This window comes from Pleurodeles waltl, chromosome 8 (genome assembly GCF_031143425.1).
Source record: "Pleurodeles waltl isolate 20211129_DDA chromosome 8, aPleWal1.hap1.20221129, whole genome shotgun sequence".
NCBI lineage: Eukaryota > Metazoa > Chordata > Amphibia > Caudata > Salamandridae > Pleurodeles > Pleurodeles waltl.
The window spans coordinates 808,839,177-808,866,267 of NC_090447.1; the positions used below are offsets into that span (position 1 = coordinate 808,839,177).

At 43.3% G+C, this 27,091-nt stretch overlaps 1 protein-coding gene across 1 annotated transcript in view; it reads left to right on the plus strand.

Moving 5' to 3' along the window:
* The window catches only part of TMTC4 (transmembrane O-mannosyltransferase targeting cadherins 4), a 446,521-nt gene that overhangs the window by 38,692 nt on the left and 380,738 nt on the right, over nt 1-27,091 (plus strand). The window contains exon 2 of the mRNA XM_069205065.1: nt 11,861-12,076. Coding sequence (XP_069061166.1) covers nt 11,915-12,076 — 162 coding nt within the window. The 5' untranslated portion in view covers nt 11,861-11,914. The remainder of the gene's footprint in view (nt 1-11,860; nt 12,077-27,091) is intronic.

The following is a 27,091-nucleotide window of genomic DNA, read 5'->3' on the forward strand; positions in this document are numbered from 1 at the left end:
GTAAGATTCACCTCGATATATACAAAATTTCCCTACATGCCAAGCATCTAAAGCAATTTTCCCTTGTGTCTTTATAGCAGCAAAATCATAGTTATCTACTGAAGTCCTCTTATGTAGCTTTTTTTCTAATTTCGCTTTCATTTGAGCCCTTCTATCATCTGTGCGATCTAAAAAGCTTATTTCTACAGGCGAGACGGAGCAAGTAAGGTTCTCCCTATGAGCATGAGCCGTTTCAAAAGGTTGCATTGGCTCGAAAAATTCCCCCATAATTTTATAATCCCAATATTTTGCAGTCTGGCTTAGCTGTGCTATTATAGGAACATAAGCAAATGTAACATCATAATTCGAGTAAAAATACTGTATGTTATTTTGACCATAAAACCTAGACATTACTATACTACATGTAATCCCATATGTAAGAGGCATGTGGTGATAAGTCACCCCTTCCTTTACTGATGTCGGTATCTGGGTACACACATAACAATCTTTTGCATCCATAGTCTCAACATACTCTGTTAATAAGCGATAGAAAACGTTATACGAAAGCTCTTTCTTATCGTGCAAGAGCCTCTCATCCAGTGCTAGTCTTTTCAATGGTGTTAGTTCAGTGACAGTAACAGGAACAATAGTAGAAGCAGCAATAGTCTCATTCTCACCCTTTCCATGCATTCCAAACACAATTGCCATTATTATTAGTACACATGTTAGTACCAATCCTATACACACGTATTTACAATATTTCTTTCTATTGTTTTGCATAGCGTATCTAGGCATGATCTGTATAGAATCAGAGAGCTAGAAGCACTTATAAATGAAACTATTTAGCAATTCAGCTACAAAGCTGAACGAGCACAATGTTCACACCGTCTTCTTCAAAAGGCCAGTCACTTATCGGTTAGCAGCATTTGTCTCAATTCGGTTTAGCAATGTCTCAGCTGGTTGTTTGTATAGCAGCAAGCAATATCATTTACTACCGTTTCAATCAACAGAGTCTATGAAACTTTTCTTTTCTATTGGTATCTCTTCTTCTTCTTCGTTCTCGATGCTTAGAGATACAAACTCATCAGTCCAATCGTCATTGACTGCATATGCCCATTCAGGACCAGAATACCTCCTGTTTGGTATCCTTTTCCTTTTCAATTTTGCTTCTCTTTTCGACTCTGCTTCGCTGGCACTTTCCTCCTTTGCCAAGTCTTTTTCTTCACTTGACGATTGTTCCACGACTGTCACTTCCTTTCTTTTCTCTTTCACTTTTGGCCTTCCTCCCTCGTTCAAACTTTCTTTACCCTTTTCTTTTATCGGTGAGATACTTAGTCTTCTTTTTGCACCGTGTCCGTTTGATGGACCTGCGATCTTTTCTGTAGAGGTTTGAACTCTTTCGTTCTGCTCTTCTTTGTCCTCACCTTTAGGGGAATCAGTCACGTTTTCTTTTTCTTTTTCTGTATCGTCTGGTTCTGGGAAAGCCCCCTTCTGATCAGGCTCTCCTGCCCTTTCACCCTTTTCGAGCCCTTCGTCACCGTTACTTTCTTCTGGCTCTGTATCACTTTCAGCTGCTTCAGGTTATTTGTCACCTTCAGCTGCTTCAGGCTTTTTGCTACCCTCAGCTGCTTCAGGCTCTCTGTCACCTGCAGCTTCGTCGTCGCTGTCTGAACTTTCTCCTTGGTCTTCCCCAAGCGAGTCAGACTCTTCGTTCTCCAATAATATTTCTTTTTCTCCTGCTGTTGCTTGTTCGCTTTCAGTTCGCTTTTGTTCTGTCTCAGCACTCGGCACTGTTTTATCAGGCACTGGCACTTTCAGCGCTTCAACTTCCTCATCTGTGGGACACAACACCTTCTTTGTGTGACTGGCGTGAATCCAGTTGGGAACCCCCGCACACTTCACAGCGGTAGTTGTCGTCAGGATCACTTGGAAAGGGCCTTTCCAACGGGGTTCCAGACACGACTTCCTCACGTGCTTCTTTATCACGACCCAGTCACCTGCTTTCAGTGCGTGTCCTGGACCTTGGATCGGTGGCAAGGTGGTTGCTTCCACCTGGTGAGAGAAAGAGCGAACCACGTCAGCCAGACCTTTGCAGTAGTCTAACACCATATCATCTGTAATATTCAAAAGCATGTTTGCGGGAACTGCAGGAAGTCTCATAGCCCTGCCCATGAGAATTTCGTGCGGAGACAATCCAGTTTTTCTATCAGGAGTGTTTCTCATTGACATTAGCACTAAGGGCAATGCGTCAGGCCATTTCAAATTTGTCGATGCACATATTTTTGCCATTCTCGATTTCAGCGTACCATTCATCTGCTCCACCAGTCCTGATGCCTCAGGGCGATAGCTACAGTGCAGCTTTTGCTCAATGTTCAGTGCTTCGCAGAGTAACTTTATCACCTCGTTATTGAAGTGACTTCCCCTATCTGATTCTAAAGAGATCGGGAATCCGAAACGTGGTATTAACTCCCTCAATAATAGCTTGGCAACTGTAAGGCTGTCGTTTCTACGTGTGGGGTATGCCTCAATCCAATGACTAAAAATGCACACAATCACCAGCACATATCTTAAACCTCCATGCACAGGCATCTCAATGAAGTCCATCTGCATACGACTAAAAGGACCGCTTGCCCTACCAATGTGACTCGCACTCACAACTGTTCCCTTTCCTGGGTTCATCTGCTGGCAAGTGACACATCGATGGCAAACTGCTTCTGCAGCTTGACGAAATCTAGGGTTAAACCAATCAGTTTTGAACAATCTTATCATGGCATCTCTCCCTAGGTGAGCTTGCCCATGATAGAACCGCGCAAGCTGTGATAAGAGACTGTTTGGCAAAACAAATTTTCCCTCATGTGAAACCCATAGCTCGTCTTGTCTCTTTATACATTGTGATTTAATCCAGGAATCTCTTTCGTCCTCCCTGACATTATTCTGTAGTGCTTTTAGTTCTTCTATTGTATCTACGACCTTCAAGGCAAATGCTTTAGCTGGTTCGAGTTCTGGTTCACTTATTGTATTCCAATCATCCCTTAGCAATATACAGTTCAAAGCACAAAATCTTGCGACCTGATCTGCATATGCATTTCCCAGAGACACATAGTCCTGTCCTTTCGTGTGAGCACTGCACTTTACCACTGCAACTTCAGCTGGCACTTGAATGGCATGTAACAATTCCCTTATTCTCTCCCCATTTTTCACTGGGGATCCTGAAGAAGTCAGGAAACCTCTCTGTGACCACAGTTGTCCAAAGTCATGCACAATCCCAAACCCATATTGACTATCAGTGTAAATGGTGACTTTCATCAATGCAGACAATTGACATGCTCTCGTAAGGGCTACAAGTTCTGCTACTTGTGCAGAATAGACTCCTTGGAGCCATCCCGCTTCCAAGACCCCTGTCACAGTACATACAGCGTATCCTGCTTTCAAAATTCCCATCCCATCTCTTAAACATGAACCATCAACAAAAAGAATTTGGTCATTTTCATCAAGTTTTGTATCTTTGATGTCCGGTCGGGGTTTTGTGCAAAATTCAGTCACCTGAAGGCAGTCATGCTCGACGTCTTCAGCGTTCTCAATTTCAGCATGTTCTCCAGGAAGCAAGGTAGCTGGATTCAACGTAGTGCACCTTTTCAGCTGCACATTCGGTGAGCCCAGAATAGTCGTTTCATACCTTGTAAGTCTTGCTCCAGTCATGTGCTGCGTTCGGGAGCGGGTCAAAAGTATCTCGACTGAGTGAGGGACCATGACTGTTACTGGGTGTCCCATCACTATTCCTTCACTCTGAGTGAGGCTGATACCAACTGCTGCTACGGCGCGCAAACACCCTGGAAGTGCTGCTGCAACCGGATCCAAAGTAGCTGAAAAATACGCTACTGGTCTGTTTACGCCACCATGGGCTTGAGTCAAGACAGACAAAGAACATGCATCACGTTCATGGCAAAACAATGTGAAAGGCTTTGTGTAATCAGGCATACCTAGAGCTGGAGCCCTGCACATGCATTCCTTTAATTCAACAAAAGCATCCATCTCATCCCCTTTCAGTTCGATCTGATCCAAGGCATCCTTCTGGGTCAATTTCAGTAAAGGCTTCGCTAGAGTCGAGAAGTTGGGAATCCACTGGCGACAATATCCCACCATTCCCAAAAACTTCCTCACCTCCTTCCTTGTCTTTGGTGGACTCATTTGAAGTACACTTGTAATTCTTTCCTTCATTATTCTCCGTGACCCTTTTTCTATTTGGTGACCCAAGTATTTCACTTTCTTCTGACAGAACTGCAGTTTGGAAGGAGACACCTTGTGTCCATTCCCTCCCAAATGGTTCAACAGAGCAATGGTATCGGCCGTGCAGCCACTTTCTGTCTTTGATGCAACTAGTAAGTCATCAATGTACTGTACTAGGGTTGACTCGAACGGCAATTCTAATTCTTCCAAATCTTTCTTTAGAACTTGATTGAATATCGACGGTGACTCCGAAAACCCCTGAGGAATTCGACACCAACTGTACACTCTGTCTAGGAATTTGAAACAAAAGAGGAATTGGCTGTCCTCATGAAGAGGCACAGAAAAGAATGCTTGTGACAAATCGATGACTGAGAACCACTCAGCTTCGCAAGGGATCTGAAACATTATCACAGCGGCATTCGGTACCACAGGACAGCACTTTATTATGATGTCATTTATTTTCCTCAAATCCTGCACGAGTCGGACTTTCCCACTTGGCTTTATTAGTCCCATTATCGGTGAATTACATGGGCTGCTTAATACTTCTTTCAGTACTCCCTGCCTTACGAATTCGTCAATAAGTTGGGCAACTTTCATGAGGGTATCTTGTGGCATGTGGTATTGTGGGGTCTGGGGAAAGATCGCATTGGGCTTTACCATCACCTTTACTGGTTCTACTCCTTTCATCAATCCCACCTCTTTCCCTGTCATGTCCCACACTTCCTTTCCGACTGTTTCCCGTAATTCTGCTGGGATATCTTCTTCAGTTATCATCGGCAAAAGACAAATCAGAGGATACTCTTCGTCAACTGTTTCCATCTCATCACCCTCTACACTGTCCTCTTCTTCCCCATCACTGCTCGTCTGTATTGTTATTCCCTCGTTTGAACACATTATCGAACAGCCCAATTTGCACAATAGGTCTCTTCCTAACAGTGCAATCGGGCTTGAGTCACATACCACAAACTGATGTACCCCTTGATAGTTACCAATGTTGACTGGTATCGGATCTGTTATTGGGTTCGTCAGATGTCTGTTTGCTACTCCCACCACTTGAACTGTCCTCCCTGAGAGTGGCAAATTTGGTACTTCACTGCTCTTAACAGTTGAACGTGTGGCTCCCGTGTCAACCAAGAATGAGACACGATGACCCATTACTCTTCCTTCTACGTACGGACCCCTTTGATCAACTTCTAGAGATGCCGCAAGCACACAATCTCCTTCCTCTTCTGAGCTTTCACTCTCCCATACATTGTTTATTCCACTCTCACTGTGTAATGGGAACTGTTGTACTGTGCCGTTTGTGCTCATTACCTGACCCGTTACCTGTGGAGGAACCATCACTTGCTGCTGACTCATTGGTGCCAAAGGTATTTGCATTTGCTGATTAGGTACCATAGGTAACTGCTGTTGCATCGGCTGCATCTGCGTCATCTGCACACGGGGCATCTGCATCTGCTGCGGCTGCATAGGTTGTAATCCCTGCAATTGATTTATGGTCTGAAAATTTGGGTTTGGACCTCTCATTTTTGGTCCTCTCATTGTCTGAAATGCATTGACATAATTGTTTTGCTGACCAACACCTACACCTCCACCTGCACCTTCCTGCACTACCATCGGGCACTCGCGTTTCCAATGACCTACGTTTCCGCACGCGTGACACGGCATCACCTTCTTCATTGCCTGCACACCTGTCACAACAGTGTTCAAATCCGGACCATTATTCACAAAACCTCCTCTGCCTCTGCCTCTGGCCTGTGGCTGAAACGCCATGTTTCCTTGCAACTGCGGCTGCTGTTGCTGAAACGCCATGTTTCCCTGCAACTGCGGCTGCGGTTGCGGTACCTGCTGTTAGAACCCTTGCATCCCTGGCAACCCTTGCAGTCCTTGCAGACCTTGCAAGCCTGTCTGAGCCGCCTTAAGCTGCATCATCATCACCTTCTCTTTCAGCTTTTTCTGTTTCACCTCAATTTCGTCGCTACAGTATTTCGCATAAGTCAAGACTTCATCAATCGGTTTCGACTGCCAGCAGATCAAATGCGATTTTATCATCTGACTTATCTCTGGTCTCAGCCCTTCCACAAATCTGAACACAAAATGAAGCATATCCTTCGCCTCGATTGCTTCCGTGCCACTGTAATTCTTGAACGCCTTCAACAACCTCTCATAGTAACTATGAATCGATTCTTTAGCCTCTTGGGCAGTTCGATCAATTTTCTGCCAATCCACATTTTTCGCGGCAACCTTCGTCTTCAAATGCTCAATCACCTTGTAGTACAGACACATCACCATAGGTGATGGTGCACCCGTCTCTCTGTCTCTCTCTGGTTCACTTGTCGGCCAACCTACAGCTCTTTTGCAATCCTCCCACAAATCTGCCGGAACCACAATCTCGAATAAAGTGTTCAGGTCTTCCCAGAGACATTTCGCAAGCTTCACAAACCTATCAGTCTGTTGATACCATTCAATCGGCTTCTCTCTCAGTTTGGGAAAATCATTCGTGAAAGACTGAATGTCGCTCCTGTGCCATGGTACATGTACTAATTTTCCCCCTGCTGTCTCCCTCATTGGTAACATAGTTACTGTATCACTACTCTGCGGTCTTTTCTCATTGTGCTCTGTGGCACTGTCCCTCCTCTTATCCTTCCTTTTTACCCATTTGCTTTCCCACTTGTCTAAGCACCTCCACACTTGGGCACTCTGCAACAATTCTCTAAGGTGTGCCTTCATGCCTGCTGATCTCATGTGTTCAAAATCTGTGGTCCCAAAATCCAACCTATAGCTCCTGCTCAAGTGTTTCGTCTTGCCTATGTCAATCCCATTCCTGTCTGCTACTTCCTGCAAACTTTTATGTACCTTGTTTACTTCCTTCGTGATCTTTGGACATAGATACCTCAGCTCTTCTTCCGTGTAGGACTCTAATCTATTCACCCCCATATTCCCTTCCACCAATTCTTGTGCTTCCATGTTCAGCCTCATCCTATTCAAGTAATCTTCTCCTTTCCCACTGTCTGAACTTTGTGTGGAATTTAGACTGTTGAACCACTGGGTTAGCTGTTGCGCATTTACTCCCATCAGTGTAGCATTCACATCGACTGCCATCGATGGTTGCGGCAACTTTTCAGTGTTCGATGTTAATGGTATTATCAGTGGGGGGCTCGACCTCACCAGTGTAGACTGAGCACATATGGGACTAAACTCCATCAGGGACCCAGACCCAGTTGGCTGAGTCGCTATCGGAGTTATCCCTGGAGTGTTTTCTATGCACCTTCTTTCTGTCCCATTCTGCAGCATTGGTCCCTGGCTGCTCATACCTAAGTTAGGCTGACTATACAAAGGTACCGCTGGACCTACGGTAATGGGCAGTGATATTGCATCTGGATTCTGTCCATTTCCCATATTCTGAGGCATGTTCATCCCCATATTATGGGCCATCATTGCCGGCATGCCCATCTGACTCCCCGTCATTTGAGCATGAGCGTTTCCTCCCTGCATCTGCTTTTGAGGCATCATAAACTGAGTTGATTCAGCTTGCGCCATTGTTGGGTTGTAACCATTCTGTACGCCCCTTACGGTTGGATCTAGAATCATCCCTCCACTGTTGTCACTGCTGTAGTACCCTGGCATCTGCGGCTGGTAATTTTCTGCTGGTTTCAACACGGGCACATCTGGATATATTCTCCTAACCTGCGGTATCTGCGGGGTGAGCAGTAAACTCGGGTCCTTAGATCCCGATGGTGCTCCTGGACTCTGCGTTTCACTGTTGTGTACCGATGCCGGAGGGGCAGAACTGGTACTTGGACCTTGTCCATTCTCTGCATAAGGCGGTGGACGGTCATTCAGCAATTGCATTATCAACTCCTCATCCTCTAACTCCTCTTCTCTTCTCAACTTTTCCTCGTCCTCTCTATCCTTGGAACACTTCCTGTCTGTCTTACAGGTAGCTTTCTTACCTGTCTCCTCTTCATCCTTAGTAATTGCGGGGAACAATTTTATTCCCTGCAATACATCTGACCTCCACACCTTCTGCGCATTATCCCACCTAGCATCCGCTAGTGTCTTTTCTACCTTCCTCATCCTTGTTTCAAACTTGTTCTTCTGTTGCTGTCTAGCCATGAGTTCCCATATTGCTAGAGCCTCAAACTGTGCTGGCCTTGGAGGTACCTTCATGTCATACATCGTGAATCTCAAATTCTCTAGGACCCTTATATTGAATGTCCCATGTATCGGGAATGCTACGCTCCCATGTTTCTCTGTCCACTTGTGCCATTGCTTTAGCCAAAGACACGGAGCTACCCCTTTTTCCTCCATTACAATGTAAGCTGGTGTGCCTTCGGGCGGCGTCTCCTCCCCTACGCTCGCTTTGATGTAAGACTCTCCCTTCATCGCGCTCCTGAATGCTTTAAGGAATTTCATTTTCTCGTCTTTTAATTCACAAAGTTTATAATCAATAGGTCACTTTTATTCCACAAAATTTGTAATCAATAGGTGACTTTAATTCCCGGAATACTCTTCACCTGCCTTTCCCCTTCCAATCGAGTCCCACGGACTGCGTCCAATCCGTGCGCGACCCTTCTCTCCAACCAACCTATCCCAGCGCGGCTCTTAGTGACGTCACACTCACACACACTGCGGCTGCCAAAGCCTCGCGGCTAGTCCTCCTTCACTCAGTTCCTCCCGTAACAACTTTTTGCATGTATCGCGAGCTACCAAAACTAAAACAGATCTGTCGGTTTACTACAGGAAGGGTAACATAATCGCTTCAGGACCTTAGGGATTTTTCACTAACCTCGGCCACTATTCGATCTCTTTCACCAGCCTCGGCCGCTATTCCGTCTTTCTCAGTCCCCACATTCGCAAGCAAATCTGACCCGCAGACCTACTCTCAACTTGTCAATGATCTGTTCTAGTGCACTTAGAATCTTGTCAAAGCCCGAAGTCGAAGTTTCTATCACTCCCTAACACACGTACCCACTCGTTGACCACGCCCGATCAACCTACTAAACCGCCCAGACCACAACATGGATCAACATACTCCGGAGTCTCTTGACCTCGCAGGGCCCGTCTCAACAACAACAACCACGTGGACCTTTTTATGCACAAAGCGCCAGACGCATATGAAGTTCGACGACTTCCCTACTCTCACACTCGGAGCCGCACCTCCGATATCTCTATGAAGTTCGACGACTTCTCTACTTCTACACTCGGAGTCGCACCTCCGCTATCCTCAAAAAGAAAATCCTCGCAACCTTTTCACACACCCTGCGGCAATAAGCTGTGCAAGCGCAAAACCCTAACTTCACTCATACCATCACTAGTACCGCCAACGCTGTTTCCACACCTCCTTTCTCTCCATTCGCAAGCTCCGAGATCCCGGGAAAGTCGCGGTGGACCTAGCCCATCATCATCTTGTCAATCAGTTTTATCCAAGAAAATCTAATTCAACTTCTCGAATGAGGCCTCAAAGTGCGTAACCGTTAATTCAACACCATGTGCTCTAATGGTACAGGGTCCCAAAAGACGCAACCATCCTCTGCTACCATCTACTGATAGAGCGGAACGTGGTAACAATTTACCTGCGTTCGGACGCTCTTTAGGTCGATGAATCTTTTGACTAAGTGGGAACTCTCTGTACTCTTAATCGATCAATCACCTTAAATCGATAATCAATAACGAACATAAGCAACACCTTGAACAACATAACACTTAACAATTAATCCAGAATACATTTCGGCGAACCCTGACCTTTCAGCCAGGAATAACCACACCAGTTTATTGCAAAGTTAGTGAATTTATTTCCCTATATTAACAAAGCTAGCACAATATAAATGTGTCTCAACACCAAATGATAAACATAAATGAACATTAATAGCTGTCCATATCGTCGGAACAAGTGTAATCTATGTAGCATTTGAATCACAAGGCATTCGATAGTGGCAATGCAAAGCACTAATACGATAATCTGCAATGGGCTAATTGCGTACATTTAGTCAGCATAACAAGATCTCAAATTGCATCGTGCAACATATGGAATCCTCGTCTAACCTCAAATTAGCATCAGCATGTGGGGCTTCATGCAAAAACAATTTGGCAACATCAATTTAGAAAACTCCTAGCTAGGGTCCTTATCAAAATCAGCAGTTGGTTACCTAAAAGAAACACAATGCAATTTTACAATTTCCTTTCATAATTACCAATTCCGATCAGCAATCAATGAAGTCTTCGTCTCACAGGTACCGTTTCTCGATCAGCATGGGACGGGACAAAGGGGCAGGAGTGGACGGGCCAATTGCCTCACGGCGGCAAGTTAAGACTGCTACTTCATGCAAAGGGCAAATCAAAGTTAAAGTCTCTAGGGCAAGAATCATTAAGGTCTCTTTCTCTCGATTAGAGAAAGCATCAAAGTCTCTCAAAATGGCGTCGCAGCAAAATGGGTCATAGTAGCTACGAAGTCAAAATGGCGGGATGTCCGAAGATAGAGAGCTTTCCTCTCGTGCACCTGGGTTTTATAGACAACAGTTCAAGTCCAGTAGGGTCTCCATTGGAGGGTTCATAGGTTAGCTTCAAATTGACCAATCAAAAACGACAGTTCTCAAGCTTTTACTTAAGCATACATTATCCTTGGAGATGGGTACGTAATTTGCAACATTGTCTCTCGATTAGCTTACTCTCAGAGCCTCCATTGTCCGCACCTGCAAGTCGACCTTGAATTAAAGAGAAAATATGCCATGCTGGCACTAACTTTAAGATAAGCATGTGAACAGCCTCTGTGGAAAAGTACAGCTTCAAGCTAAAATACACGTTTAATAGCACAGTGGAAAAATACGAACATCTAAACCGTGAGACCAGGCGACTAGGCCAAAGCCTCCGCTAAAGTAATGCTAAGCTAAAACATTTCAAACAAGCAAATCGTAGCACACGTTTATGATTATGTCGGATTAGTGCAATTCTAATACACCACGTTATATAAAGCACGCGTATAAATGATGGCAAACTACTCTGAGGGCACATTTTGTCCCCGTACAATCTTTATTAGTTCGGTTAATGTCACACATGATTATGTCAGCACTACGTTTATGCGTTAATAAATCAAACCTTCATTTTCTGCTTCATCACTACCCTTGCGGGATATTTTTTTATTATTATTTAGTGAATTGGCATACTAGTAAACAGTGGTCTCAAGAGCGAAAAGATGTGATAGGGCAATTTGGCCTAGGATTATTACCGAGAAATCTGAGAGTTTTTGTGTACGTAGCTTTATGGCATGGCACAGAGACTTGGTGATTTGATCCATGGTTAAACGGGACAGAGCTTGAATGAGGTGGGAGACATCATCAGACAAGCCCTCCCATAGTCAAGCCGGCCTCGAGAGTTTCAACGAGCTGTAATTGACGCGCCTTGTTATGTTTAAATATTCTGCTCCAGAAAATTCCCATAATTTAGGCAGTAATTTACGAATGATGTGGTAGTTGCCGTCCTTCCAGCCTGGTTCCTCTTTCGAGTGATATTGCGCTTAAGTCGCATTTGATGTTGGCATGTGAAGTATGAAGGGCTAACACGCGGGCAGAGTCGAGAATAAAGCCAAAGTATGGACAAAGTAAATAAATCATGTTTTTCAAAATGTATAGATTTTATGTTCATATTTTTCTTTTAGATTTGTGACCAACAGAATGCTGGGATTGGAGTCCTGTACCAAACATTTGACAAAATGGCGCCCTTGGAAAGTAGCCTGGACGATGACCTCCCCGTCTTCCTTCTGTCGGCCTCCTGGGCTAGAAGCGTGGTCGGAATCCTCGCTCTCCTATGTTTTGCAAATAGTTACGATGGGGACTTTGTGTTTGACGATGCCGAAGCCATCATCAATAACAAGGTTTGTGTCTCTGATTCAGAAGCGAGCAGAGCAGATTTAATTTAACAGCGTTGTTTATGAGTTTAGAGATAACACTAAATTGCAGCTGACATATATTAAAAAGCTGTTACAGACATGCATGGGTGCAATTTAATTTTCTCTTTGAAAGAAGTTGACATGTCAGTGGTGGTGACGGTTTATTTCAGTGCTCCAATTTACATATGGTTATAATTTTCTTGCACTCTGCTATTTATTTTCCCTTTCCCATGCCACTTAGAATGCAGATGTTATTGTCTCTGCTTGTCATTAAATCAGTATTAAAGTTGTAGTTAACTGCGATTAAATTGAATCAGTTGCTTAGCTAACTACTCATACATAATATGTTTTGAAATGTTGTAGATTGTGTGTCTTTCCACTTGGGAAATTGTCTGTTTAATTCCCAAATGGATGTTGGCAAGCCATTGCCATATTCATGTGCTCCCTTTATGAAATGCAGTATATTGCGGAAGTCGGTCATTAACATTTTTCTCATAAAGTCAGAGGAATTAACAATATAATGTGTTCCTTTTTTCCGGATATAAACACATTTTGTTTACTTTGGTTTTGCCTGTTTGCTAGAAATTTTTCTTGGTTTACTAAAACCCTATTTCCCTAATCTCGTACAGTTTAAAAACTCGAAATTATCATTTGATTTTTAGTTTTTACATGGTGGTACCTCACCAATGCTCCTGCTAAATTAACCACCTGTAAAGGTAATGCCGTTGATTGGCCAGAATAGTAAAGCAACTGCTAAATAAAAATAAAAAAAAGTTCAAAACAAACAAGCATTTTCAATGTAACAGGTCTCGCATTTGTGAGAGTTAGAGCTATTGGATCTGTAAATGAAAATGTCTTTTACCTATATATTTTGGATTGGAGTGTAGTGGATGTATGAACAGAGACGCAGCTGCCTCAGAATGGGGAATTACCACTGGGAACAGAGACACAGCTGCAGCACTGCCTAAATGGAAGAGTTACTGGTTGGACCATCAAAGCAGCTGCAGCACGGTCTAGGGCAGTGGTTCCCAACATGTGGTCCGGGGACCCCTGTGGGTCTGCAAAGCCTCCTCAGGGGGTCCGTGACTGCTTAGAAAATTAAACAAAATTAACAGATTAGGTCCCCCAGCTTTCAGTAATTAATTAGTCAGTGGGGGTCCTAGGGGTCCAGTAATCATAAAGTGGAGGTCCACAGAAGTCAAAAGTTTGGGAACCACTGGTCAAGTGGACTAAGAATGAGGAATTACCACTGGGACCAGAGAAGCAGCTGCAGCATTGTCTGCAGGACTAAAATGAGTAATTACTACTGGGGCCAGAGAAGCATCTAGCATCATTGTCTAGAGGACTTATTAATGAGGAATTACCGACAGGACCAGAGAAGCAGCTAGCAGCACTGCCTATAGGATTACGAATGAGGATTTACTACTGGGACCCGAGAAGCAGTTGCAGCACTGTTTAGAGGACATAGAATGAGGAATTACCTCTGGGATCAGAGACGCAGCTACAGCATTGTCTACAGGACTAAGAATGTGTTATGTGGGGCCTGAGAAACCGCTAGTAGGACTGTGTCAGGAAGACATAGATTTAGGAATTACCAGTAGGACCAGAGAAGCAGCTGCAGCATTGTCTACAAGATTAAGAGTGAGGAATTACCACTGGGACCAGAGAAGCAGCTAGCAACACTGACTAGAGGACTTAGAATGAGGACGAACTGAAGGACAAGAGAAACAGCTTGCAGCATTGTCTAGAGGACTTAGAATGAGGAATTACCGACGGGACCAGAGAAGCAGCTAGCAGCACTGCCTATAGGATTATGAACGATGATTTACCACTGGGACCAGAGAAGCAGCTGCAGCAATGTCTAGAGGACTTGGAATGAGGAATTACCACTGGGACCAGAGAAGCAGATAGCAGCACTGTCTAGAGGACTAACAATGAGGAATTACCACTGGGACTAGAGAAGCAGATGCAGCACTGTCTAGAAGCCTTAGAATGAGGAATTACCACTGGGACCTAAGAAGCCGCTAGTGGCACTGCCTATTGTATTAAGAATGATGATTTACCACTGGGATGAGAAAAGCAGCTGCAGCACTGTTTAGAGGACTTTAGATTGAGGAAGACTGAAAGTGGATGAGTGTATCTCTGCTGGAGGGAGGAAAACACATGCACACAGCCAATTATTTCCAAAACAGCAGTGGAGGGAAAAGTGGCTTGGAAAATATCAGTCAAGTATACCCGAGCAGAGGCACAAGAACGAGCAGAGGCCCAAGAACAAACAACAAAAGGTATACAAATCCGTACATTTTATAAATAATAATAAATATAATTTCACAAAGCAGCTTCTGAAATGAAATTCCTTATTGTGCGGGTGGAAGTTGCATTGCTGACAGCATAAGCCCACTCCGTGTTTCATGTTATAAGCGTATTTATGCTGCAAATGGCAATTTTCTCTTTAAAGTGGCTTGATCTACTGTTTTGTGACAAATTGTTTTGACTTGAAATGCTTCAGGTGATCAGAACCATTTACCATTGTTTAGTTTCTTCCATTCTAGTTTTTTTTTTTTTTTTTTTTTTTTTTGGCCATGGTCTCATAAAATATTGGTACTAATGGTAATCAAATCAGTTCTGATCCCCAAAAAAACCTTCTAGCTCAAACTGGTAGGTCAGGTGTCCTCTGAATGGAAATAATCAGTGTAATGTTGTTGGGCCGCTTGAGTGAAGGCGTTCAAGTCCATGTAGCACATGTAGTTTATGTAACATCCTTCAGAGCATGCCTTTTCTGTTAGGGGTAGCTCATTGTGAACGGCTGAAAGCAATGAGTGGAAACGTTTAAGTGATAAAAAAAGAAAACACATGCACACAAATGACGACTGTCTACCCCTGCGCCCGCACTTATGGGGCTTCCCCAAAAACAACACAGACAGCGCCATCTCTGCCAGCGATTGAGTCAGTCATTCCTGTCTTCTTGTTGCGACCCTCAGTGTCTTCTGTACATCCAGGACATTCACAGCGGTGGACATTATGGGTTACCTCTGATGTTATCTTGTAATAGGGTTATTGCTGGCTTGCCAACATAAATGAAAGCTGGTTTTACCATACAGGGCTGAAAATTACGCAGCCACGTGTTCCCCTCTTTGTTGCAGTGCTATTTATCATCTCATTGTAAGCTAAATTCCTGTCAGCCTGCCTGCCGTCCTCTCACATTGGGCTCTGCAGATGCTCAACCGTCACACTAAAATCGGAGCTACAGGCCCACTTTCCTGACCGAAAGGTAAGAGAAGCAAGTCTTGCACAGAAGCAGCATAAGAGACCATCCCCTGTGTATTAAGGCAGGTCTGACTTCCACCAGCAGGCTCAGCTGCACAGGTGGCTCACGGAGCTCAACTAATGACAGTGGGGCCACTCCGACAGCTGCCACTCCCCTGCGTCATCACTCACAGGTATGCTGGTCGCCACTGCGTCCTTCTAAAGCTGGCGTTCAGAGATTAACAAATGCTGCGCACCAGGCAGCACAGTGATCTAATCCCTTGACGCACCCGTCACAATGATTTCGTGCTATCCTCAGAATTGTCAATGCCTGTCTTGTGCTCGAAAGGGAAAGGCAGGGGGAGCAGCTCTGCGTAAGGAGAGCCTTCCCATGGAGGAGGGAGGAAAGTCTTGGAATGCACAGCAAATGTGACCAGATAAGATTAAGATTTTCAGCCCTATTTACATCCTTGCTCAGAAAGACGAGCACTCCTTTCCAGTGCTTCAGATGAAAGCTCAAAGTAGTTCCTGAACACATCTTAAAATGTTGAGCAGTGTATTTAGAGAGTGGTTGGTCCGGACCTCCTGGGAAGAGACAAAAAAGAAAAAAGGTGGGACAAAGATAAGATTGCCCAGTATCAAGCAAGGCTTTTTGAAGGGCACTGGTATATACAAATCACAGTGACTGGGTGGAGCTGAAACTCACTTCCACAGGTTGCTAAGTGACAGCAGAAGCGCTGTCTAGGCTCGACCTAAAAAGGAGGCGGTGACCCCTAACCAGTATGATATGCTCACAGCTGCCCCACGAAAATTGGTGGAGTGGGAGTAGGGGAAGATGGCGAAGATGTAAAAGTAAGCTTTACAGTTACTGTGGAAAAATGTATCGCACAGTGCTCAGTGTAAACATGAAATGCACACTGAAGGAAACACTGAAATGGCGATTTGGGAGAAAGAGATGCAAGATGATACTTGTTCTGGGACCCAGAGGCAAGACTGCAGCATACAGTGTGAGAAGGTCAATTAGAAAGTGACAATTGGGAAAGCTGAGAGGCCGCTGGAGTCAAGTTAAAGTTTGGGCTTTCTCACCGACTTCAATTCTCTACTCCAGAGGGGTGGAAGTGCAATGCACCCCAAGCATGAGATGACTCGTCTGTGGGAGTTGTTACTGGGTTCAAAATGCTGGTCTGCTAACATAGGAGGAAGAAGTAGAATTAAAGGGATAGTATTAGTATACAAATCACACATCCTAATTATGATTTAACAAAAGGCAAAGTGCAAGCAACAGCAGTAGTTACAGAGGTTGGTGCTATTGTGGTAACAGATATCCTACTACCCAAGATACCATCCTTAGTGAGACCGAGCCCACTGGATTAGAATGTCAATATTGGTACCACAGCGCACATATCGATCAGTTCAGTTATCAATATGAAGGTAGCTAACACCAGGTTGAGTCTGTTAGCCCATAAATCCAAGGTTTATTCAATAGTAGTTCAATTCTTAATGTATTCCCGAGTACGATACATCATCTAGACCGGCAGGCAACACTTGTTTCATTACAAGTGACTTACTGAAGGCTATAAACATATAGCTAAGGTTTTAATACATATAAAGAATGGATTGCTGTTCTTATTACTTATGTTTACATGTGAGAAGATTGAAGTACTAGACCCATCATGCCAAGAAGTTAACAGGGAAAGTACTAGCAGAATACTCAGTGTGCCAAGTAGTAAGGGAGAACGGAAGTGTTTGAAATGGGGTCTCTGGTTGGTAGTCAGTTTGCACTCTGTCCAAGCAGGGACCCTCACTTCAGTCTGGCAAAGGGATATACTCACTTAAGATAAACCCCACTCACCCCCTTGATAGCTTCGCACAAGCAGTCAGGCTTGTCTCAAAGGCAATGTGTAAAGTGTTTGTACCAACATGCAGAGTAATACAGTGAAACACTACAAAATGGACACCATATCAGTTTAGAAACATAGCCAATATTTATCTAAATCAAACAAGACCAAAACGACCAAAATCCAACATACACAAGTCAAGATATGAATTTTCAAAATAAAGAGAGTCTTACTTTGTAGAAAACAATGGAAACGTTGTTTTTGCACAAACTACCTTGTTTGCATCAAAAATAAAGCCGCACAGGCGAGCATGTGTCGAAAAAGTCAGCAATGCAACGTTTTCTCACCCGCAAGTGAGCTGTGTGTCATTGTTTTCTGGACTGGGCACCTCGGGTCCGTGCATGTTTGTTGATTTTTGATGTCCAGCGATGAAGCTTGAGAAATCTGGCAGCACGGTGATGGAAAACCGCGATGCGTGGGGTTTGCGTTGTTTTCAGCAGCTGCAAGCGGGTGTTACATCATTTCTCCAGCCGCAATGCAGGTGATGCGTTTATTTCCCAACTGTGATGCAGCCGCAAAGTGGGTGGCGCGCCATTTTTACAGCCGTGTTGCAGGTGGTGCGTCAAAATTTTCCCTGCACGATGTCCTATGAGTGGATTTGAGTCCTTATTCCACCAGCTTCACTTCTCAAGGGCCCAGGGACTCGATAGGGCACCACTTGGCAGGGCAGGAGTCTCAGCAGAGAGTCCAGGTGCTGGCAGAGGAAGTGTTTGATGGCCAGAGACTTCAAAACAGGAGGCAAGCTCATTCCAAGCCCTTGGAGATTCTTCACAAGCAGGAATATACCACAAAGTCCAGTCTTTGTCCTCTTTCAGGCAGAAGCAGCAACTGCAGGCCAACCCAGCAAAGCACAGTCACAGGCAAAGGGGCAGTACTCCTCCTCCAGCTCTTCAGCACTTCTCCTTGGCAGAGGTTCCTCTGCAAATCTGACAATCTGGGGTTTGGGGTCCGCTACTTATACCCCTTTGCTGCCTTTGAAGTAGGCAAACATCAAAGGAAAGTCTTTGTTGTTCACAAGATCCTGCCTTGCCCAGGCCTGGCCACAGACACACACACTGGGTTGGAGACTCGATTGTGTGAGGGCAGGCATAGCCCTTTCAGGTGTAACTGACAACTCCTCCCTCCACTGTAGCCCGAATGGACTATCAGGATATGCATGCTACACCCCAGCTCCCTTTGTGTCACAGTCTAGAGGGGATTCACAAACAGCCCAACTGTCAGTCTGACCCAGACAGGAAATACACAAGCAAGCAGTGTCACAGAATGGTTTAAGCAAGAAAATGCCCACTTTATAAAATTGGCATTTTTAAACTGACAATCTAAAAACCAACTTTACCAAAAGGTAAACTGCACTTAAAAGATATTTAAAGGCAGGCCCATGTTGACCTATGAGAGAGATAAGCCTTGCAACAGTGAAAAATGAATTTGGCAGTATTTCACTGTTAGGACATGTAAAAGAAATCAGTACATGTCCCACCTTTAACATACAGTGCACCCTGCCCATGTGTACTGCTATTTGATGGAGTTTGTTTTGACCAATGACTTTGTGTTTCACCACTGCGCATATTAGTTGCTCAATGTTCACCAGTAGCACATGGTATGTTTTGTTCAGTTTAGCCGCCTATGGGCTTTGACATGGCATTAGCCATTGCTTTCTGTATTCAGTTTAGCCGCCTATGGGCTTTGACATTGCATTAGTCATTACATTCTGTATTCTGCCTATTGGCTTTGACATGGCATTAGCCATTACTTTCTGTATTCAGTTGAGCCGCCTATGGGCTTTGACATTGCATTAGCCATTACATTCTGTATTCTGCCTATTGGCTTTGACATGCTGTATCCAGCTCAGCTGCCTATTGGCTTTGACATGATATTATACATTACACTTTGTATTCAGCTCCGCTGCCTATTGGCTTTGACATGATATTATACATTGCATTTTATATTCAGCTCAGCTGCCTATGGGCTTTGACATGATATAAGACATTGCATTTGATATTTAGGTTAGCTGCCTATTGCCTTTAACATGACATTGCATTTGATATTTAGGTTAGCTGCCCATTGCCTTTAACGTGGAGTTAGACATTGCAGTTGAGAATCCAAGCTGTATTTTTCCAAGCTGTGTTTTTGCACCAGAGAACCAAGATGTTTTTCTCACAGTAGACTAGACATGATAAGAGAGAGTACATGGGTGTTGTTTTTTCCTCGCTTGAGCTTGGGAACAGGAGTAGTCTTGGAGACCTGGCCAGTCTCCAAAAGGCTTGCTCAGTTTCCCAGGTCTGAGAGGAGGGGGCACACCTTTGAATGACACAGGCTGCAGAGAGTCAGATTCGAATCTGCCGGACCTCGTGCTGGAGCTTGGCGCCAGCTGCCAGCATCCCGTGTGGGTAGATGAAACTCTTTCTCGCGGCTGACAGGGGTCATCAGCTTGCAGACCTTAGAAAGATGTAGCTGTAAATAGTTCCTACACGGTGAAGTATTTGTTTTGCTTTGCATTCAATATCTTATAAATATAACCTGCTGTGTATATTGCAAACTGATATATTTTGTTTGATTAACGCGGACTTGAAAGCTACTAATTCGTCATTCATAATTAACAACAATAAAAGTCTTCTTTGACCTCAGAAGTGCATTTCTGTTGTGTTATGTTAGTGCTTAGAAACTAGATAAGAGAAAAGCACTACACCATGGGGCTAACTAGGGCCTACCTTAGTGGTGCCTTACATGTATAAAAAGGGAAGGTTTAAGCCCAGCAAGTGGGTACACCTGCCAGGTCGGATTGGCAGTTTAAAACTGTACATGCAGACACTGTAGTGGCAGGCCTGAGCCATGTTTACAGGGCTACTCATGTGGGTGGCACAATTAGTGCTGCAGCCCCTGCAGTAGCATTTGATTCACAGGCCCTGGACAACTCTAGTGCACTTTATTACTAGGGACTTACTACTAAATCAAATATGCCAGTCATGGAAAAGCCAATTACACATAAAATGTACTCGGGGAGCACTTTCACTTTAGCACTGGTCAGCAGTAGTAAAGTGCTCAGAGTACCAAAAACAGCAAAAACAGAGTCCAGCACACAGTCAAAACATGGGAAGCAGAGGCAAAAAAGACAGGGAAGACCACACCAAGGATGCCAGGTCTAACAGGAAGGTATTCACACCAGAAGGCATCTCAGTGGAAGGTACGTTACCAAATAGTGAAAGTTCCAACCATAACAAGCTCGTACAGATAGTATAATATGCAACAAACCCAAAGAGATCTGATAAACTCCAAGTATTCATCAAGATATAATAGGCTTGCCTAAGAGAACCACATCTTACATCCATAGCAAGTAATATAGGTTGATCCCTATGTGTGGATCAAGTGTCGCTATAGGAGAAAAAGGGAGAAAAACACCTAATGTGTAGTGATAAGGAGGATGGTGAAAGGTGGCACTAGTAAAGTCGACTGCAGTACAACTAACCTGTGTAACCGTAGCAGGCTACTCAGGTCAAAGGGTAGACTGAATTAGAAAGACAATGTGCTTCCTCAAATCCAGGTACGTTATAGCTGAGCGCAGTTCATGTGAGCTGAAGTCACTAAAAGGCAAGATAAACTAATTAGCCTAACCGTCTTTAGTAGCAAGAGAAGGAATGAATAATATATATCAAGTCACATAGTAAGGTAAACCTGTAGTGTTGAGGTGTGCACAATAGTGTGCCAACAAGTGCCATCCTGGTACGCTATAGCTGAGCGCAATATATGTGAGTTGAAGTCACTAAAAAGCAAGATACACTAGTTAGACTAACTAGGTCTAAAGGCAGGAGGAAAGATAAAATAGTTGTATCAAGTCGCATAGTAAAATAAGCCTGTAATCCTGCTGCTTGTGCAATGGAGTGACAACATGGGTATTAGAGTAAAGGATAACATTGTAAACCGGCAATTCAGTTATCCTAGTAAATTATGGAAATCCAAAACTAAATAAAACAGATGGTGAGTCATCGCAGCATAGTAAGGTAAGTATGCGGGACCTTTATAGAGAGATGTATTCGTGGTATAGTAAAAACATTGTCTGGAGAATAAATGTCTCAACAGGCTCATGCACATGTCCACAATAACATGCAGGAAGTCAAGCCATCAACTTGTTAAGTGTGCCCAAAGTTAAACAAAACAGACTTCTAAAGATGTCCCAGAAAGTGTTTATCAAAAGTAAATAGCATGTAAAAGACGTAGAAAGCCCCCAGAGGGAGGTCAACGGTGTAGCAGATGAATAAGATAGTGATAGCGTTGTATAAGTAAGAGCCATCACACTGAGGAGCCAGAAGTGCGTGTAAAGCAAGGTTCTGTAAAAATAGGATAGGTAATTAGATATAACCATCGATAATAGAATACCAAGGCCCCCAAATGTAAAACGTTCCTGCAGTGTTTCAAACTGCTTGCATCCGTGTCCAAAGTAAACCCCAGGACACCGATGAGCCTACTGTTTATATGTGCACGTAACAGTAGATATAGAGAGAGGACTCTCAAGAGGTGTCCCTTGCAGCCATATTGTAGTGGTAACTGTTGCAAAATAAATTTAATCAATGGAGTATCTTAGTGCTAGTGAAAAAGGGTTCCTAAAAAAGAGCAAAGAGGGAAACCAAAGTGTATATTTTAAATGACCCTCAGCTACCTTGAGCGTTCGAGTTTACATCCAAGTACCGACGCTGCCATCCTCTGATGTAAATAGAAAACTATAAGAAGGACTCACAAAGTTTATCAGACAACTGTACAAAAGATAGGACTGAAGGGGTTCCATTCCTTAATGAGAGAGGAGATCATAACTAGTCACAGAATCTATGTACATGTATGTGTAGTGATTCAGATTAGAAATTCTACATAGTAAGCAAACCAAAGTAGTAAGCGCCCAGGGGGTAAGAGAAGGAACACCAAGGTTAGTATATTCTTAGATGTTAAGAGTGTAACAATTAAGAGTCAGTGTATACATGATAAAATATGTTATAGTTCTAGATATCATACATCCAGTCCTAAAGGATAATTCAAATTATATGGTCTTTGAATTTATCAATACAAACAAAATTAGTAAATAATAACAGAAGTAGTTAGAAACAAGATATTGTGTAAAGCTAAGTAATCTATATAAATTGTTCAGGACTGTTAATTATACAACAAGATTTGAAACCCAAATGTGATGTTTAATTGTATATGGGCTGCAAGATCAACCTTAGTTAATTTGTGGTGGCCGGAGTAAACAGGTTCCATCAGAAAATTGTCCATGGCTTGTAAGAAAGTGGAAACACTGGACATAAATCGGAATATGTATGAATACGCATATTGTGCCTGAATAAATATCTGGTTGTCTACTTACATACCTATCCGATACTACTATGTGACATTAGTCAGTAAGAAAAACATGCAATTCTCCATCAGTATTCAGGCCCCTTTCCACAGCCCTTGGTTTAATGATCCATTTTGTTTCCATTCATTTGAGAACCAGAATTCTGCCCTCCCCTGCCCTCCTGGGTCCAGTCTCAGCCACTGCAATCCCATGGAAACCAATGTTAATGACCCCAGAGCCCTCATGGTGCGCAGTGTAATGGACAGCCAGTGGGTAGTTTGGTATTATTGTTCCTGATGGCCCTAATATGTTCTTGTGTTCTCCCTTTGAGTGTTCTTATAGTGGTGCCTACATAAATCTGTTGACATTGGCATTTGACACAGAAAGCAACAAACGTAGTACTATAATTAATGCAATTTTGTTTGTAGTACCTTTGTTTGGTGTTGTATTGGAAACAAATGGTTGTATCTGTGGCATATTTGTAAATAGTGCAGTTACCGCATTTGAAAAAGCCTTTAAGGTGTGGGGATAAACAGTTGATCCCTGTTGTGTTAGGTGTTATGTAGGAATATGATGAATATAGTAGGTCTCTAAGTATCCTTCCTCTACTATGTGTTATGTGTGGATATTCTGATATGTATTTTATTGATTTTCCATCCAATTTCATTGGGTGCCAATGTTTTCTCAGCATTTTGGACACATTATCCAGTAATTATTAAAAGCCTATGGTCTGTAGGTGTCTTACTTTTCTGCTAAGCAAGAAGGGATGAATGAGTGGTTTTTGTGATCCTTTCCCTGGCTTTGGATAAGACATCTTCGCTATAACCTCTGCGTTCAATCCTTTTTTCCAGTGATGTGAAAGATCCAGTGATTTGCTATTAACAGCTGGAATGCCCAGTAATATTTTAATATATCTGGAACAGCTAGCCCCCTGTCATGCAACCCTCTCTGTAGCTTGCTTAGAGCAATTCTTGGAGTGCCACCTTGCCACAGCAACAGTCAGAGCTTCTGATCAATTCTTTAAAAAAATCTAGCAGAATCATGTATGATGTATTTTCTAATACATATAAAAGGCGTGGCAGAGTTATCATCTTAAAGAGGACCGCTCTGCCCATAATAGTTAGCAGGAGGTTTCTCCAATGGGCAACATCTCTGCAGAATCTGTCAAGCTGTGGGAATAGATTCTAACTTAAAAATAGATTTTGTTTTATTTCTTCTCCAAAGTTCTCTCTATTTATCTCCTGAATCAATCATACTTTATTTCCTCTTACCTTTTCTGAGGTAAATAGGACATTGAAGGACCATGATATCCGTTGAGCATTCAGATTTTATCTGGAACTAAGTGAGGCCATTTGTTCATCCATGAAAGTCTGTGATCTGTGGTGGAGTCACAATCTGATCCATGATGGAGTCACAATCTAAGGTATTTTGACATACTATATGACAAATAGATGCCCTTCTACTATACTGATGAACATGCTCCCTATTTGTACCAGTGAACAAGCAAATAAGCTGCAAAGAGTTCTATTGAGTTTCAGGGTTGTGTACTCCATGGAGGCTATTTGTAGTCTTCCAGAACAGTTGTGTGAACTGCTCCACAATTGTTTTAAACATTGTGTTGTACATTAACCCTAGTTAGGTGTTTAATTTGTCCAGGCCGTTCTAAGCAACAGTTTTAGGTGAATTTATTATTTTGTGACTGGTTTGTCCTTATAAGAACCAGGTATCTGTGTAAAATGTGTCCACCTCGGTTCAACTACCTTTGCAATTTTATTCTACAATGTATTCTTCCACCACAAAAAACATTTATATTAAATTTATGTTTCAGCCTCAACAGTACATAGTCAATGTTTACAATTTAGTTTTAATCCTGTCCTTCATGGAGTTTTAACCATCATTGGCATAACTTATATGTTTCCTAGTATCTAGTTACTTTGCATTGACCGCATGAAGACCTATAAATAGCTGTTAATTACCTTACAGTTTAATTACCACACAGTTCTTTCTCATCATAGTCACTCATTCAGAATCTCACAGAAAGTATGTTTGGTTTTTTATATCTCCCTCAATTACAATTTTCTTTAATTACAATGATGCATAGTAGAATTTCATATTCTGCAAATTTGAAAGGGGCAAATATATTTATGCCTCATAAGGGTACCACTGAGTACCTTAATCCCAATCCAAATTGTTTTATGATTCGTTTCTCAAACATAGTGTTTCATTGTTATTGGAATGTCCTGCGGCAAGCCAACCATTGCTAAATATAGCCGCTGTATTTATATCAGCATTCAAAGGTGGCTGCTGCCTCGAGGCAGATGGGTCTTTCATCTTTATACTACGCGTGTCTAACACACTACGTAACAATATCCACTATCTGTTACTCAGTTTTACAAATCTCTGCAACTGTGACATGTGCTGGCAGCTAGTATTCCCCCTGATATTGACATTCCTGTATTTGCCCCTCTCAAGGTCAAATTACTAATGAGAAAGCTCGCTACAAGTGCCATTTCATGGGTGACTCAATACCTGGTTGTTAATGACCCACACCAATTCACCAGACTGAAACAGAGGTGGGAGGTGTGGGTTGTCAAACTAGATGATTTAGATTGAAGAGAGGCGAGGAATGCCCCCCAAGAACTTGTTATTTTCATGCCCTTAGGCTGGTCCAGTTTAACTATCTTTACTTAACCTATATGACCGCCCCAAGGTGAAACCAGCAAAGCATTTAAGGTCCCTCAGGTAAGCTGTTTCTGCTCTCCTATGCCAGACACAGACTTCTTTCATGTAGGCTGGTCCTGTATTGTGATGATCTGATACTAGTGGAAAATTGCACAAGACCTACTGTCTGTGCTGGACCGACTGCTACACCTTTCCCCTAGAATCACACTATTGGGCTTGCTGGAGGACCTAGGCTGCCATACAACAGAGGATTCAGTGGTGCTGCCCCAATAGTCACTGAGCGATACATCCCTTGGAAATAGAAATGCACAGGCCTCACCCCTCAGTCACTGCATGGTGGGCAGAGGGTGGTTTGGTGAGCTCACCAAAAAAACATCTTTGTTGCTAGAGGCTGCCCACAATAAGTGGGAATATCATGGGATAGATCTGGATGATTAAGTATCTTATGTATATGAACTGTGCTATTATCTGTGACTGTGGAACTGATTGGGCTGTGCTGTATTGTGGAAAACAATAAAACTTGTTTGAAAAAAAAAAAAAAACTCTCTCTCTCTCCTGTCCATAACAGACCTAACTGCCAGTTCTAGTGTGCAAGTCTTCAACATAAAACTAGGCAGCTTTAAAATTTATTGTGACTTTCACATTTCTAAAGCTATAATGCTCCTCTTTGGAGACAGAGCCCAAATCAATATGTCAGCCTATTCTGTGGTTGTAATACAGTTATAGTGTAGCTGTAATATAGTTGCAATGTTAAATGTTTTAAATAAGTGTGATGGTAATATATAACTTTTTTTAAATATTGGGATTTTAAGTAGTATATTCATTTCATAACTTTGCACTGCCATGCATCTTAATTTTTCAGCGAGTGACAATTTCATTTTCCCCCTTGCTGCCCTCCCATTCCCTCCGACACCAACTGTGCTCGCAGCACTCCCTGGCAGTGTCTCATCAACATTGGAGAGAGCGGGGCCTCCATGTATATTGCCCATTTTTGGGGCATCCTCTGCCCTCATAGACCACCCTGTCCTCCAGCATGCCCCAATCCATATCATGCTTGTAGTCCTCGAGCACCGGGGTCTGATCGGCTACCCACAGTCTCACTATATTCCTTTTGGCTACCACCAGGCCCAGCATCATCCAAATGCATTGCATGCAGCCTTTATCTGTTTCTTTTCAGATTTTAAGCATGCACCACTTGGCAGACAGCCATACCTCCCCTGCCCGCAGCCCTCATACATTTGACTACTGCTGTTCAGAATCCCTGTATCATTGGGAATTCCCATAGGATGTGAAAAAACGTTCTTGTCTGCCCACACCCCGTCAGACAATGCCCATCTGTAGCCCTCACCATCATCGCTCGGGCATAGTAGGAATGATGGAAGATCTTTAGTTGGACCAGATGGGAACCTGCCCACAGGACCACTTTCATAGGGCAAGCTAGGGCTTCAGTTGACTGTCCTGTAATCCCTCCAGTTCTTGGGCCATTGCTCCCGCAGGTGCTGCATGGCGTCAGACGTGTTGTCCAACAGCTTTTTATATGTCAATGACATGACCTTCCAGCGCATGAACTCGTCTAGTACCCTCTGTTCCTGTGGCGAGGATTCAGGGAGATCAGTTCCTCTGGGCAGCACCACTCTAAGTGCATGGCAGAGCTGTATGTAATCATAGGTTTCAGTGGGTGCCTGCTGGTAGTCACGTTGCAGATCTGGTAAGGGGATAATGTCACCATGGGTCTATTACTCTCCCACCCTGGAAAGTACTATGAAGTACTACTAGTCAAACCGGACTGCTTCATCCCAGGGCCAACATAGCTGCATACTAGAGGTTCACTACTGTGTGTGTGGGGTTTGGTAAGTC